The 16,913-nt window shown below is 35.9% G+C and overlaps 2 protein-coding genes across 2 annotated transcripts in view; both read left to right on the forward strand.

Annotated features, from left to right (window-relative positions):
• On the forward strand, positions 5,411 to 12,578 carry LOC107628721 (general transcription factor 3C polypeptide 3). The gene is made up of 18 exons (XM_016331300.2): positions 5,411 to 5,843; positions 6,148 to 6,253; positions 6,465 to 6,572; positions 7,070 to 7,251; positions 7,594 to 7,789; positions 7,997 to 8,251; positions 8,597 to 8,743; positions 9,011 to 9,089; positions 9,497 to 9,610; positions 9,705 to 9,871; positions 10,083 to 10,210; positions 10,440 to 10,563; positions 10,661 to 10,729; positions 10,802 to 10,928; positions 11,291 to 11,405; positions 11,515 to 11,705; positions 11,796 to 11,908; positions 12,219 to 12,578. The coding sequence occupies exons 1-18, from the start codon at positions 5,500 to 5,502 to the stop codon at positions 12,483 to 12,485; spliced, it is 2,832 nt and encodes a 943-aa protein (XP_016186786.1). The 5' UTR covers positions 5,411 to 5,499; the 3' UTR covers positions 12,486 to 12,578.
• Positions 13,833 to 16,913, forward strand: part of LOC107632228 (GTP-binding protein BRASSINAZOLE INSENSITIVE PALE GREEN 2, chloroplastic) — a gene marked incomplete in the record, with an annotated part of 4,847 nt that continues 1,766 nt past the window's right edge. Inside the window, 2 exon segments of the mRNA XM_021118061.1 lie at positions 13,833 to 14,126; positions 16,265 to 16,913. Of these exon segments, the coding sequence (XP_020973720.1) occupies positions 16,510 to 16,913 (404 nt within the window).

The following is a 16,913-nucleotide window of genomic DNA, read 5'->3' on the forward strand; positions in this document are numbered from 1 at the left end:
AAATTAGCAATTAGCAAAAATACTCTACGATCATTAACATAAAAGAGAAATATTTAGAGAGAAAAAGAGAAGGTTAAAGTGAGTCAAGTTTCAAACTGGTTTCAAAATATCTTTGTTTACTAAAGCAATTCTTTAAATCTATTAATTACTTAATTACATTTTTAAAATTAGCAAAAATACTCTACGATCATTAACATAAAAGAGAAATATTTAGAGAGAAAAAGAGAAGGAGTCAAGTTGCTAAATGTATTAAATTATTAATTACATTTTTAAAATTAGCAAAAATACTCTACGATCATTAACATAAAAGAGAAATATTTAGAGAGAAAAAGAGAAGGTTAAAGTGAGTCAAGTTTCAAACTGGTTTCAAAATATCTTTGTTTACTAAAGCAATTCTTTAAATCTCAATTATATTAATTACTTTTAAAATTGATAAAAATATACTACGATAATTTGATGCAATGAGTCACTTAATGGAAGAAGGGCTAAAGTAACGTTTGAAAGAGAGATTACGACTAAAACAGATACAGAGACTAAATTAAATCTCTATATTGTATTTAGTATAAAATATACATGACCAAGTTATGTCTCAGTACTTTATTTGAGACTTAAATAAGTGAGATTACCAAATTATCCTTACTAATAAAACCCTATCCCTTTCTCCTGTCTCTTCTCTCTTTCTCTCTCTCTCGTTTTGTGTTGTGCCGCTGTGTCGCGCTCTTTCCAGTTACAGTTCCGCACCGTGCCGCCTTCTCCAGTACCGTCGTGGCGTGCTCTCTCTTTCGTTACAGTTTTGTGTTACGCCGTGTCACTTTTGTTTGAACCGTACTGTCGTATTCAAATTCGTTGTACTGCCTCTATTTTCTGCTGTGCTCGTGCGCATCGCCTTAGTTCCATTTTCGCACGCCTCAATCTCTCTTATTATTCTTCTCTTTGATATTCTGAGTTTGAAGTCCTCTTGTTATGAGTTGATGAATCTGATTCTGATATATGTTGTTGAGATTGTTGTTGGTATTATTAGTGGTGGTAGTGATGGTGAAATTTGGTGATAGCAGAAGTGTGGTAGTTAGGTAGGGTGAGAATAGAGTAAATGTAGACTTGAAATATAAAATTTTGAATAAAAATATTATAAGAATAAAATGTTATTAAAATTTTAATTTTTATCTTCAAGTATTTTAATTTTGTCTCTTTACTTTTTAAAAATATTAAAAAGATTAAAATTTTAGAATAAAAAATTAAATTTTTAATTCTAATCTCAAATACTGAACTTTAATCTTTCAGACTCAGTTTTAATATTTGAAAACAAACACTAACGTAATACTACTAAATATAATATTAAAACTCAATTTTCCGGTCTAATATAGTACAATATTAAAATTTTAAGAATTATTTTAGTATAATATGAGAAGCCACTTTAGGCCTTGAATCAGTGGAGGTCCGACTACAATTTTTCAGTAATAAATAACTTTCATCTACTAGTGGGGTGGATTGTGTTATAAATAAAGAACAAAATGATAAACATCGATTCAAAATTTCAAATCAAAATAATTCTAAATTTCAAATTAAAATAATTCTTTATAAACCAATTGAATTCTTATTTTACTCAGAAGCTATGAACCGGACACTTCACTGAATTGCTGAGTCTGCATGTCGGACACATTTCGGACACGACACTCACCGACACTCGTCCGACACGCGTGTTAATAAAAAATAAAAAATTCTTCATACACTTGGACACACCTAAATACTATCACGTGTCAGCGTGTCCAGTTTTATTCTTAAAATATATTCTTGAAATAAATTTAAATATAGTATATATTATTATTTATAGTTAAATCTCATAGTGGTTCCTGAACTTACACTCGAGCCTCAAAGTCGTCCTTAAACTTGCATTGGCCCCAATATTATCCCCGAATTTGACACAGGTGGCTCACGGTCGTCCCTGAAACATTTTTCGGGGAATATTCCTAAACGGCGCGATGACGTGTATGGAGAGACGCCATGTTGGAGAGGTAACGACTATCTGACGTGGCTGTTATCTTTATTTAACTCAATTTAGTCCCTGAAATCATTTATAACCCTAATCCCCAATTTATTATTAGAAACCAGACTGTGTCTTCTTCTCTGCTCTCCTTCGTCTTCTCTGACACTGTTGAGCTTGATTTGAGTGGGTCATGATGGGTGGAGGCAGCAACCATGTTAGTAGCTCTAGTAACCGACGATCCGACAGAAACTGTAGGAGGAGAACCACCAGGAGTAGTCACGAACGACTTCCAGATAGGTATGGATGTGGTAGCCGACCCGTCCTCATGTGGTCAGGAACAGAGGCGAATCCAGGAAGACCATTTTATGGTTGTCCTAACTACAATGTAAGTGATTTTTGTTAATGTATATACCTAGCGTTGTTGCTCATTTCAATTTGTAATATTTTTTCTTCATGGGCATAAAATGTGGTTGCAGAGTGTTGGCAAGAGGTGGTGTGGTCTCTTTATGTGGGCTGACAAAGTTGCTAATGAAGAAGAAGTAAGTGACAGAGATAATCCTGGCTTTGAAATGAAGGAGTGGAGAATGAAATTTGCTTGGAAGCTTAGAGTTTGAAGTTAGGGCTCTAAAACTAGCATTTTGTGTGTTGTTGGTTGTTCTTGTAGTAATTGTGATTGTTGTTTGTGTAGCATGGAAGTAGTGAAGGCCATGTAGATATCGTGTAAAACAAAAGTTGTGATTGATGTACCCTATGAGGAACAAATGAATAGATTTGTGTAATTCTATTTTATCATTGTTGTTGCTAATTGTAATTTAGGAATTAAGAAATATGAAGCTAAAGAAGTGTAATAAAATTTGAAACATTCAACAACAACATTCACACATTGTAAATTGTTTTCCAAACTTGTCTGTGTCAAACTAGACACGATCAAAAGACAATATAGAGTATTTAACTACCATAATTCAAAACACATACACCCTGACACATGGAACTCAAAAACCATAAAGTTCAATGTTTAACAACAAAATATCTTAACAGAAAAATAGCAAAATGTTCATTTCTTGAATTTTCTTGGTGGTTTGAACCTCAAAGTTGAAACAAAACGCATGACATTACGCAACCTTGAAGCTGTAGTTGCAAATGCACCAACCATTGGATCGATACGAGCAGTTGTTGGAGTATTTGAAATTGGAACAGTGGCTGGTGGAGGAGCATTTGAAACACTTGGTGGAGGAGCACTGGTTGCTGCTGGAGGGATTGAAGTTGGTGCAGCTGGTGGAGGAGCATTTGAAACACTTGGCTAGACCCCTGGTTATATATCTCCTATTCAGTGTTGTTCTTGGTTTGCCTTTCTTTGCAGTTTTTTTCAAAGCAGCACCTTTCTTCTCTGTCCCATTCTTTGAGGGCACATTGGGTTGGAAAATCTTACCCTATTTTGGCTTAGGCACTGGTGTTGGAGTACTTTTGGGAATTGGGGTTGATTTGATGGTTGCAGCTGGTACTTGAGGTGGGGCAGAAGTAGCAGCCATAGAAATTGGGGTCGGAATGGTAAATTTGGGAATTGGGGTTGATTTGGTGGTTGCAGCTGGTACTTCAGTATGGTCCATGTCTTGGTTGGCTGGAGCAGAGGTAGCAGCCATAGAAATTGGGTTCGGAATGGTAGAGGTTGCCTCCTGGGTGGGTTCGGTAGTTTTAGGGTGATTGATACATAGGCTTGGAACTGGGTGTGGAGGAATGGCCTTAGAGCTTGGTCCTGTTCTCAGCAAAACTGGTTGGGTAGGGACTTCAACCACCACCTCCTTGCCCTTTTTGAATGGTGGTTCTTCCAAGTACGTTGGAATAGATACCCCATGTTCATAGTACAATTGCACCTCTCCATGGTTGCTTTCAGCAAGGAAGCACATCTCTAGGAGCTCAGCATCAGAATTTAGTTCCCTTAGGCCAGTCTCTAAGGGTCTGTTTAGAACCAGCCACCAACAGTGTTCTGCCTTATCATACCCAAACTCTTTGTAGTAATTCCTTATGAAAAAGACATCTAGTCGATCAGGGTCAAGTTTCGGAATCTCTGAAATATGGTTCCTGGTGTATGACACAACACCGTCTTCACTCGTCACAAAGGATCCCCCATGGTGACACACAATAGTTATGAGACCCATCTGCAAATAACAAATGATCATCAAAATTGCCATCAACCAGGAAAGCACAATAACCCCAGTTCCTAACCCTCCATGAACACACATAAACTGCATACATAGACATCCTACATACTTCTATTTTCAGCACATTACAACCATAGCTACCATCATTACAGCAAAAAACAATCAATAAAAATGCAACAACAACATATGGAAAAAATCCTAACAAAAATTTTCAAAAAAATCACATAAGAAAACGATGAACGAATGAAATATATAACAAGTTAACAATGTACAAAAAGCCATGATCAACACAAGCAGAGGAGTGGATGGTAGCTATTTTGTTTCTCCTTTCTATTTTGGTTACCTCTAACAATCAAGATGCTTCCCGTCAGACCACTATGTGCGTGATAGAGACGAGATAATCAGAATATGCTTCCTTTCCTTGAGAGAGAAGGCCAGCCAAAAGCCCAAAATCCCTCTCAAAGTGGCGCCATTGAAAAAAATAAGGAGAAGAGGAAGAGACTGTGTTGGATTGAGAGAGAAGTAGTCACTGCATGTTAAATCCCTTCTGTAAACACTAACCGACGACGTTTCAATGCAATTTGGGTGCCAAATTAAAAACGACGTCGTTTTTGAAGTCAAGTCTGGCTTCCAGCGTGGCATCTGTCAATCCAAGTCATCTTTTCGTCACCGGAAAATGCTTCAGGGACGACCGTGAGCCACCTGTGTCAAATTCAGGGATAATATTGGGGCCAATGCAAGTTTAGGGACGACTTTGAGACTCGAGTGCAAGTTCAGGGACCACTCTGAGATTTAACTTTATTATTTATTAAAACAAAAAATATTTTAAATACTTGATATAATTAAAATAAAATATTAAAAATAATTAAAAAATTAATTTATATTTTAATATCAATAAAATATCAAAATATCATTACGATTTATCTAAAAAATACTTTATATTTTATATGTATGCATGTCTCCGTGTCTTATAAAATTTTAAAATTCGCGTATCAGTGTATTCCATATCGTGTCGTGTCCCGTGTCCGTATCATTGTGTGTGCATCATAGCTCAAAAGAATCCAAACTCAATAATGGATTATCAATTCAAATCAAACCAATTGAAAAAATATTTTATTTTTAATAACAATGGGATGAGATAAATTGTGTTAAAAATTTTAAAATATTTTTTATACAAATTTTCAATTTACAGCAATGTATCATTTTTTTTTTAAATTAAAAATAAAATTCTTTTTTTAATAGAGTTAGAATTCTTTTACCGTAAAAAAAACTTTCCAAACACACTGAAATCTAAATTCAAAAAATAAAAAAGGCAGGAAAAGAAGGGGAAGGAGCGAGCTCCGAGCTGTGTATGTGATGGCGACAGAGGAAGGAGAAGCTGCCACGGATAACGAAGTAAATGTTGCTTTCGAAGAAGAAGAGAAGCAAAATCAGACCGAAGTTGATGATGCAGAAGCAGAAGAAGACAATGATGACGATGAAGGAGGAGGAGAAGAAGAAGAAGAAGAAGAAGAGGCCGAGGAGGAGGAGGAGGAGGGAGAGGGCGAATACACTTTCAGATTCACCAACGGAATGAGTCATTTGGATTTCGTTCGAAACAACGATTCCGACGTCCAACGTTACCAGCAATTCGAGCTCCTTGAGCATCAAGCTCTCGCTGATAGAAAGCGCAAAGCCCTTTCACTTTCAGATTCTCATCAGTAATATTCTTCTTCTTCTTCTTCTTCTTCTTCTTCTTCTTCTTCTTCTTCTTCTTCTTCTTCTTCTTCTCTTATCAATTCTATCTTATAGTTGCTTCCTTTCAGTTACGTTCTGTAAAATTTCATGTTCTAGTTATGTTTTCTGTATAGTGGATTAATTAAGTGTTTAAAACGTTCCGGCTGCGTTTGGATAAACTGAATGTTTTCTTATTTTTATAGACCATGCATTAGTAAGCTATTATGGATGTTGAAAAGTGTTTAAGATGTATCTGGTCATTGTGCTGTTGGATTCGTCTGCATGCAGGGAAGAGACTCCTTCAAAGAAGGGGAGGGAAGATGATAATCCTGGGGCAACCATGGCTGAGATAATGGAAGCAATGAATTTTGGCGCACGCAGGAGATCAAGAAAGGTATGGATATGTACATCATTGGTTTCTCAATAGTTTACTCTTTTTTTGTTAATATTTTTCTCCCTTATTTTGATCAATGATTGTCCTTGAAATGATGTAGATGAATGATTTTAAGCATTTTCAGTTACAACCTATGGATGGTACAAGCTGCTTTTAGCTTTTTGTATAACTTGCATCTCATTCTTCACAATTATTCATCTGACTGATGCAGCAAAAGAAAAGAGGTAGGCGAAAAGGATCAAGGAATAAGCTAAACCCACAGATAACAAGAATGCTCGGTGATGCGACGCTTCACTACGTTTGTCGCCGTTATGACCAGGTATATTGTTCTGTCATGTGGAAATATTTGGCCTCTGGCATTGGAGATGTCTAATTCCTGTCTGTCACAGTTCTAAAGTACATTGAGCGAAAAGTTAGAGGATAAATAAGTTTTTTACCAACTTGATTCATATCTTTCATGAGGATGGTTTTCCGCCATACACCTTCAGATAGATTCTACAACTTAGAGGATGTAGTAACCTGATGCAACTTGGGGCAGTAGATGCTTCTGTATTTCTCTTTTATGATAACTAATTGAGATAGGGCTAAAAAATTAATATACAAGAAGGAGCATTCATACTTAATTACTTCAGATCTGGCTTCAAAATTACACTACTTTACCAATATACAAGTTGTCTACGATTGAAAAACTGAAAAGGTTGGAAGTTGCAATTTGTCACAAAAGCTGGATGTTAACATTTTCTTTTTTGGATCTCTCTCCTGCATGCTCTCTTCGTCTATTCCTTTTTCTTTAGATTTTTTGTTGGCTTTTTGCAGGCTATAGCTGTCTCACATGAAGTTATTAGGCTGGCACCAAATGTGGCTGATTCGTATCACACCCTTGGACTTGTATATTATGACCTTGAGGATTACAAAAGGGCGATGGATTTTTACATGATTGCTGCTCATTTGACTCCTAAAGATTCATCCCGTTGGAAAATGCTTTATGACTGGTCCAGGTGAGATGGTTTATTATTTTGTTGCATCTTCATTCTTAATTAGTTATGCTTCCGGAACTATTCAGCTGCATGAATTTTCATTCCCACTTGAATCATGAAAGTGGTTAGAATTTCATCTAATATTATGTCCACATAATAAATAACCTGTGCAGGCAAAATAATAATGGGGAAAATGGTTCATAAAAAACTCAATTTTCCACTTCAAAATATCTCTTTATTAGTTTTACCTCATTGGAGTTTGTCACCTTTTAAAAGTACCTGAATCAATGTATTCATTTTTAAAATGCTTTTCTGTCCGAAGAGAAGTTTAATTACTGAATTGAGAACCTTTTCCAACTGCAGAGAACAAGGTGATATTGGTCAAGCCAGTTACTGCCTTTCCAAAGCAATAACAGCAGATCCCAAGGACGAGACTCTTAGGAAAGAACGTGCAATGTTTTATGTTGAGCTTGGAGATTATCAAAAAGCTGCTGCTGCATATGAGCAAGTACATCACCTTTGTCCTGAGAATGTTGAAGCACTAACAGATGCAGCTAAGGTTTGTCTTTAGCTCTGTTTATCTGAGTCAGAGATGCTGCTTATTTTGTTGCCACTGTATATTGTTAACAACAGTGATACTTCCTCTTCCTCAGCTGAGATTATGATCTTTACGTTTTCATTATTTGATCACATCTGATTTTAACCCAATTATTTATTTAGAAGTTGACTTTCATTGTTGAATTTATCTTTTACTGCTTTCTTTTAGTGCTACCAAAAATGTGGTCAAGTTGCCTGTTCAATCCAAATTCTTGAAGATTATCTAAGGAGTCAACCAGACAAAGCTCATGCAAGCTTAGTTGACCTATTGGCTACTATATACATGGAAACTAAGGCACATGACAGAGCTCTTCAGCATATTGAGCATGTTCGAATAGTAAATTCAGGGGAAGAAATGCCTTTGAACCTGAAAATTAAGTCTGGAATCTGCCATGCTCATCTTGGAAACATGGAGAGGGCTCAGGTGAGTATGTAATCTTACACGCTTGAACCTCAGAATATCATTGGTCTTAGATGGTAAGTAATCATGGTATCTATTACTGGGTGTTGAGATTCCTTTATGATATATCCATGTATTGTATACTTATTTGAATTTTTACAAAAGAGAAATGCGTGTAGTTTTTGCTGAATTTCCTATATTGTGGGGATTATTGTCCTGTTAAGATTTTTTTTTTATTTACACATTAGATATCTAAATCCTCTGTTATATCATCATTATGTGGAGTTTAGGAAATCTATGGAAATATATAAAGCTTCCCTTTGTTTCTGCATTATTTGTATGCTAATCAGCATTTTACATGATTAACAGGCTTGCTTCAGTGACATAAAACCAGAGAATGCAATTGAACATGTTGAGTTGGTCACAGAGGCTGCAGACTCCTTAATGGAACTTGAGCATTATGACTCCGCATTGAGTTATTATTTGATGTTGGAAGGCAATGGTGGAAATGAACATGTATGGTAACTTATTCCTGTCTATTGCCGTATTGCAGCACTCTGTCACTTTTATAGTGGTACTTTACTATTTTTCTTTAGTGGTTGACTTGCCCTTTACAAGTCATACAATCTGATATTGAGCTCTACATATATATCTTTCAAAGAAAGTCTACAAGAAACTCTATCCTTTTTCTCTCTTCTCCCCCAAAAGTCCTTTTTCTCTCTTCTCCCCAAAAAGTAATTTTAATCTGATGCCATATTGCATATACCTTTTTCTTGTTTGCAGGGTCTTCTGTATCTGAAAATTGCTAGGTGTTATCTATCCTTGAAAGAAAGGTTACAAGCAATTCACTTTTTTAGCAAAGGCAAGCTTTCATTTTTGTTAAGAGTGTATTCAGGAAAATGACAATTTATTAGAACCACTTATGTCTACCTTTTTTATTGCATGGATTGAAATACTGGATAATCTGTTTTGTTAGTTTCTAGAATGAATGTTGCCAACAATATCAAGTTTAGCTACAATTATTTTTCTCTTGGGAGGTTTGCTAAGCATCTTATGATTCAAGTTTGGCATATTTGTCACATCCAATGCTGAGTTAGAGTTAATAATTGATTTGGGTTACTATAAGAGCATATTTTGAGCTTAAATATTTACATTACATTTTTTTTAACAAGTGCTGGTGATATTCAAGTTCATAAGTTTTTTCTTTTACTATTGATTGCATGTTGATATTCATGTTTCTCTGTTGCTGAACAACCTTTTATATTATAGCCCTAGAAACACTACAAGATGATGTTGATGCACGCATTACGTTGGCTTCCCTTTTGATTGAAGAAGGGAAAGAAGATGAAGCCATTTCTTTGCTTTCTCCTCCAAAGGATTCTGGTAAATACCATGAACTCTTCTTTTTTTGCTTTCTCCCCCACCCCCTCCCTTTGTCTCTTTTTCTCTGAAAGATTTTAACATGCGATACTTGCAGACTCTGCTGAAGCACATTCTGTAAAGCCAAATAAATGGTGGGTTAATGAAAGGATAAAACTGAAGCTTTGCAATATATATTGGAATAAAGGGTTGCTAGATGATTTTGTGGATGCAATTTTTCCTATGATACGTGAATCATTGTACGTCGCAACCCTTCGACAAAGGGTAATTTTTTATAAGATATTTTCTTAAAATCTTTCTAGCATGTGCATGCAATAGAAATATTTGACTTGACCTATTCTGGCATGCCATTTTCTACTTGTTCTTATACATTGTTCTATGCCAAGATATAGCCTCCTCCTGATGTTATAATCTATCTAATTTCTTTTCATCTAAAATGACAGTCAATATTTGTCATGGTCGGTTCTCACTGTAGGGTAAATCGAAAAAACGCCTCTCTACACGAGACCTGGTTGAAAGGGTTAGGGTAATGAATGCTCCAGAAAAGGATAATGTATTTCAAGGATTCAGGCCTATAGCTACTCCTTCTGATAGGTCTGACCGGTGAGTATTTTGCCTCCTTTTGTTTTTGTATAGAGGATCCTGATCCCCCAATTTGTATTTCCTCTGATCCCCCAATTTGTATTTCCTTCTCCTCATCTTAATGAAATTCTTTTCTTTTATCCCGAAAAAAAAGTGTTATATGCTTATTTCTATGATAGTGTAAACAATGGATAGTTGTAAACTTAACTTCCTTGCTAAAGAACTTCTACTCTTGTTTAAATAAATTCAGGTGGAAAGCTTCCAGGGCAAAACGATCGCTTCAAAAGAAGGAAATTGAGAAGGAGAAAAAGAAAGCTGAGGCATTGGCCGCTGGAATTGACTGGCTGAGCAATGATTCAGATATTGAACCTCAGGTGATCAGTTCTGTGATGTCCAATCTTGCCTCTAGAACAAACAAGTTGAGCAATAATGTAATAACCGCCTTCTGTATTATGCATGGAATGTTTCCAGAGAGTACACAAAGAACCTCCATTATGTAATCTTCTCAAGGATGAAGAGCATCACCAGCTAATAATTAATGTTAGTACTTTTATCTCTTTTTATCTCTATGCTTTTCTCCATACTATCTGACCTATTAATTCTTTTGTACAGTTGTGCAAGGCATTAGCTTCCTTACAAAGGTATTGGGAAGCATTGGAGATTATAAATATTACTCTCAGATTGACTCATTCTGCACTTTCTGCTGACAAGAAAGAGGAACTTCGATCTCTTGGAGCTCGTAACTCCTGAGCCCCAACTACTTGTATTTCTTGTAGATTAGTTATTTGCTTCCTACTTTTCTGCTTGCAAGAAATAAAATTGAAAAGTGAAAGAATTTTATTGGGATTTAGATCCTCTGACGTGAGGGATGTTATAGAGTTAGAAGTGACAGATCAATCACATTTGGACCAATTACATGTATCTTTACTTTAGAGGATCATATTTGCTTTTACTGCTCGTTTATTATTGTTACTCTCCCCTTCTTTATGTTTAGGTATTTCTGTATTGAAGCTCACAATATGGAGGTCTTTTAAAGAGAGTGAAAGTTAATATGTAGTTATTTTGTTTTTTGCTAATAAAGTAAATTTTTGTTCTTCACAGAAATGGCATACAACACCACGGATCCTAAGCATGGGTTTGATTGTGTAAAATACATTGTTCAGCAACATCCGTACAGTGTTGCTGCTTGGAATTGCTACTACAAGGTTATGTCTAGGTAAATTTGTGAATGCAAAGATCCCCGGTTTCTTTGTAAAACATTAGGTTGCCTCATATTAGTTTTCCTTCCCTAATATTTCATTTATTTGTTTTCTCCTGTCTGGTAGATTGGAAAATCGAGATACAAGACACTCCAAGTTTATACTTAATATGCAAGGAAAGTTCGTGGATTGTGTACCTCCTATTCTCATTTCTGCTAATCAGTATACTATAATTAGCCATCACCAAGATGCTGCAAGGAAATACTTAGAAGCTTATAAACTTTTGCCAGAGAATCCCTTGGTTAATCTTTGCGTTGGTATGTTCTTTTATTTTGTGCTGCATCTGGGTAGTGCTTGCTTAGGCCAAGAATGAGCTATTGAACTCATTCCTTCAAAATGTTCTTCAGGAACTGCCTTGATCAACCTAGCATTGGGTTTAAGACTTCAAAATAAGCATCAGTGTGTTGTACAAGGTTTAGCGTTCCTCTATAACAATTTAAGGATCTGCGACAACAGCCAGGTTTGTGCCACATGGCATCTCTTAAGAAGAAAAATACCTTGTTAATAAAAATCACGAAACCAAAGGTTAGCTTTATTTGTATCCAGTGAGAAAATTTGATTATAGTTTTGCTGTGGACATTTATCTAGACCTTGTTAAGGTTGGAGCCTCAAGCACCGAGTCATCTTTTGAATTCAATTTTTTTTTTCTGGCTGTGTAAAAATTATGAAGGGCTGAAATGACTGGTTTTTCTTCTGACATGAGTTATTATTTTTCTAAATCTATAAATTAATGCAACACTAATAAGCAAGAAATTGTTGAGGTTTTGCAGGAATCATTGTACAACATAGCTAGGGCGTTCCATCATGTTGGTCTTGTAACTTTGGCAGCTTTCTATTATGAGAAAGTGCTTGCTATTCGTGAGAAGGACTATCCCATTCCAAAACTTCTCAATGAAACACCGGATATTGCTGAAAATCATAAACCCGGTTACTGTGATCTTCGCAGAGAGGCTGCTCACAATCTGCACTTGATCTACAAGAAGAGTGGAGCTCTTGATCTTGCTAGACAAGTTCTAAAAGATCATTGCACCTTCTGAGCTTATGTTGACATTTCTTCTTGTGTATATATATATACGGATGATAGTATTTATATGCAATGATAGTAGCAACTTATTTGTTTATTTTTACTCATTCAGTGGACCAAATTTTACTAATTTATATCACTCAATATTTTTTCTAAAACACACCCAAACAAGCCCTTAAGCCTTACACCAAGGAAGTTAACAAAATATTCAAAGTGATGAACATATAATTTTTCAGGAATCAATTTCCATGTTAACTCAAATTCACTAGTCCTCACAATGTGTTAGTTAAGGTGGTACGCAATGACACTTGTGAAGAGACTGCACAAATCTTGTGCGCTCTCAGTTTAATGAGCATTAATTTTGTGCGCAAGATGAAGGAATATCATTATTTTGTAGTTAACTCAATAAAAAAACCCTACATAAATCTAATTTGCTAATTCTTTTTTGAGTAAAGTTTCACCTTGAATTTGTTGTCTAGTCAAAATAATCACTTAGCTTAAATTTGTTTGTTGTTGAAAATCGTCACTGAGTTTTTTAGTGATTGAACATTGAGTTTTATTCTCTCTTACTGAATAATCACTTAGTTACATTTTTTTTTTTTTGCTAAAAATCATCGGCAAGTTGAATTTGTTATCGATTATCATCAAATTTGTTACTTTTGTGAAGACATGTATCTTAAGTTTTTAACTTATGATTTTAATTTTATTTTTATAATTTTATATTTTTATTTAGATTTAATTACTCTATTGATCTTTATAGTTTTACCAAACTTTTAATTAGGTCTTATACTTTTTTTTTCAATTGGATTCCTGGACTGCTTTTAATTTTGTAATTAGGTCCTTTCTAGTGTAAAAAATATTAGAGTTAATTGAATATTTCTTTACAAATTAAAGGTATTCATAATTAAGAAACTAATTAGACCTTTAACCGTATGTATTTTTTGGAGAAATATTCTGTTAATTTTAACATTGTTAACATGAAAAGACCTAATTACAAAATTAAAATTTATATAAGGACCCAATTGAAAATAAAAAAAAAGTATAAAGACCTAATTAAAAATTTAATGAAACTATAGGGATTATGTCTAGATCAATCGAGTGAGTCAATAACTCATCGATTGAACTAGTAACACGATGATCTGGTTGTATGACCGGATCAATTACCGATTCGATTTTGATAACTATACTGACAGGTGCAGAGTGTTCTGAAACTGGACTAGATTGGCCGGTCAGACTGATCCGACTGCAAACCAGAGACATTAACGGTTTGGTTTATTGTTGGAAACCGCCAATTCAAAAACAATCAAAACTCTGAACCGGCCGGTCGGATCGGGCTGGGAACCGGCAGGTTTGTAGAAAACGACGCCGTTTTTCCTCTTAAAAGGGCAAAAAAAAAGGAGAAGAAATCAGAAAAGCGTGCGCGACTCGCCCCCTTTCTCCAATCTCCTTCCTAGCCTCCACCACCGCCGCAAGGAGGAGCCGTGTTTGCCGCCGTCCGTCGCATTCAGGGGATTGTCTCCTCGAGTCTTCGTGCGTCGCAGGCGTTCAAGTCTTCATCTGTTCGCAATCATCAGTCTCTGGCGCGCAGGTTCTTCCTCGAGCTCGGCGTGCGTTGTCTTCGTCTGTCGCTGTCCGTCCTCCTCTGCGATCGAAGGTCAGTGACTCCGAGCTAACTTGTTCTTCGTTTTTTTGTATGCTCTGTTCAGAAATCATTGAATGATTATTGAATATTTTGTGTTTTTATTGGGATGATTATTTGATTCTATTGAGTAGTTCTCTGCTACTGTTTTGTGTTTTCTACTTTTCTGTTTTGTGATTTTTTAGATAGTGATGAGCTGCTGCCTGTGTGATGTAGCCTGCTTTGTGTTTTACTGTTTTTGTGAGTTAATTATGTTTAGATTGTGTGTGTGACTGTCTTAAACTCTTAATGATTTATCGATTTCAGTTATGGATAATATTTTTACAAAATGACCTTTTGCTTTCAGAAATTATACACCACTAATACCACATAATATTTTTCTGTTACCTTTGTAAGAACTTAAAAATTTTACCCAAATGCATCATTGTTATTCTGTGATGCTTACGATTCCTCACTAGTTGTTCGTGGAATTGCGGTGTCTGGTTGATAGTGCTGATGAATACTTGCAGCTTGTTGACACAGTCAGCAATACAATGCAAGCTTTTTGTAACATGCCAGAAAGATTTGCTTATGGGAGTTAGATATAGGATAGATAGCTGGTTAAATGTAGAAGGGTCAATTAGAGGATCTATATTATGAAAACTAAATTAGATTTGGACTCCGGTTATTTGCTTGTTTTGATTTTTGAATCATTCATTCCTAGCATTTATTCTATGATATCCCTTATGTACAAAAACTACAAAATTAACGCTACAGCGGGTGAAATTAATGAATGCAATGCAATATCTTAAACCATACAAATGGTTTATTAAACAACTAGCATAAAAGGAAAAGAGATGAATAACAGAATAAGTGTACTACAAGTCTACAACACTTTTAAATTATAATCGATTGAACGGACTCAACATAGTACTAGTAGGCACACCTAAGATTATTGCATGGCAATATTATTAGTAGCCTGCTCTAGTGCTCATAACCAGCAATGAAGGTAATTGTGAATTGTGATGCTGCTATTTATTCCTGTTCTCCCCATTTCAAATGTGGTAAGACTTTGGTTGATATAATATTTCATGTAGTACTTTAAATTTGGAAAACATTTTAAGATTTATATAAGACTATAATTATGTTTTAGAGTGTTTACTTATAATTTATTTATTATTTTATTATAAAAACAGTTTTTTCGATTGAATTACGGTTGAACTGGTTAGACCAATAAACTAATGAACCGGTAACTAAAGCGGTTTCATAACCAGTCCGGTTTTCAGAACCTTTTTGCCTTTAGTATCAAAAATTAAATTCTTTTTAATATGTTATTATTGTAGACGAGTTCTCCTTCTTCGGAGCAGCCGCCGCAACTACCTCCATTTTCAAGTTCGACTCTCATTGCCACTGGTTACCAACCTCCTCAATACAGCTTCCCCCATTGCTCCCTCTTCTTTATTGCAGCATAACCAGTCTTCTATAATAGCCACAACCATCCCAAGAGGACCAAGCAAGGGGCCTGCTAGTACTAGAGAAAACACCCGAGAACAATAGAGTGCTTACAAGGTGTTTGACGGAATGCTTACTCTAAATTATGTAACTTTATTGCTCATATAGTCATATTTGTGGGTTCCTAAGTGTGTGACTACGAGTGTGATTATGAAGCTTGCAGTAGTTAAATGGCATATAGCAATATAGCATAGTAGTTGGTTAATAGGCAAGTTCCAATTTCCCGAGTGCTTAAACTCTTCTTTAGATTCAGACTGAACATTTAAAAATGCTTCTAGCTCGAAAGCTATCTCCTTCAAAGCTTAAGCCACTCTTTTATTTATCACTCCTTCCTGAGTGCAGAAACCTTGCCCACTCAAATCTCTCTTCAGTTTTGGTAGCACACTCAAAATTCCAGATACAAAACTGCCCAAAGTTTTTGCCACAACCCACAATTAGTTTGATTAGGTTTTTCTCTTCACAGCCTGGAGATTCAGCTTTGAAACAAAATTTGCCTATCTCGCGTGAGGGTAATTATGATGAAGGGACATCCCCATCTGTTGTTTGCCCTGGTTGTGGTGTTTATATGCAGGATTCCAACCCTAAGCACCCTGGGTATTTTATTAAACCCTCTGAAAAGGACCTGAACTATAAATTGTTTAACAATCTTGAACCTGTTGCAGAAGAGCCTGAGTTCTCCAATTCTGTTAAAAGAGGGATTGTTATTGAACCTGAAAAGCTTAATGATGATGATGCAAACTTGATCAAGAAACCAGAGAAGCCAGTGGTATGTGCACGCTGCCATTCGTTGAGGCACTATGGGAAAGTAAAGGACCCAACAGTAGAGAACTTGTTACCGGATTTCGACTTTGATTATACGGTGGGAAGGAAGTTAGCATCAACATCAGGGACCCGATCAGTGGTGCTGATGGTTGTGGATGCAGTGGATTTTGATGGATCATTTCCACGGAAGGTTGCAAAATTGTTGTCTAAGACAATTGAGGATCATTCCGCTGCATGGAAGCAAGGCAAGTCAGGGAATGTGCCAAGAGTGGTACTTGTGGTGACAAAGATTGACTTGTTGCCTAGCTCATTGTCACCAACAACATTGGAGTATTGGATTAGGCAAAGAGCGAGAGAGGGTGGAATTAACAAGATTACTAGTTTGCACATGGTGAGTTCACTACGGGATTGGGGACTGAAGAACCTAGTCGACGATATAGTTGCACTAGCTGGGCCTAGAGGGAATGTCTGGGCTGTTGGGGCACAGAATGCAGGAAAGAGTACATTAATAAACTCGATAGGGAAGTATGTTGGGGGGAACATTACACA

This window comes from Arachis ipaensis, chromosome B03 (genome assembly GCF_000816755.2).
Source record: "Arachis ipaensis cultivar K30076 chromosome B03, Araip1.1, whole genome shotgun sequence".
Lineage (NCBI taxonomy): Eukaryota > Viridiplantae > Streptophyta > Magnoliopsida > Fabales > Fabaceae > Arachis > Arachis ipaensis.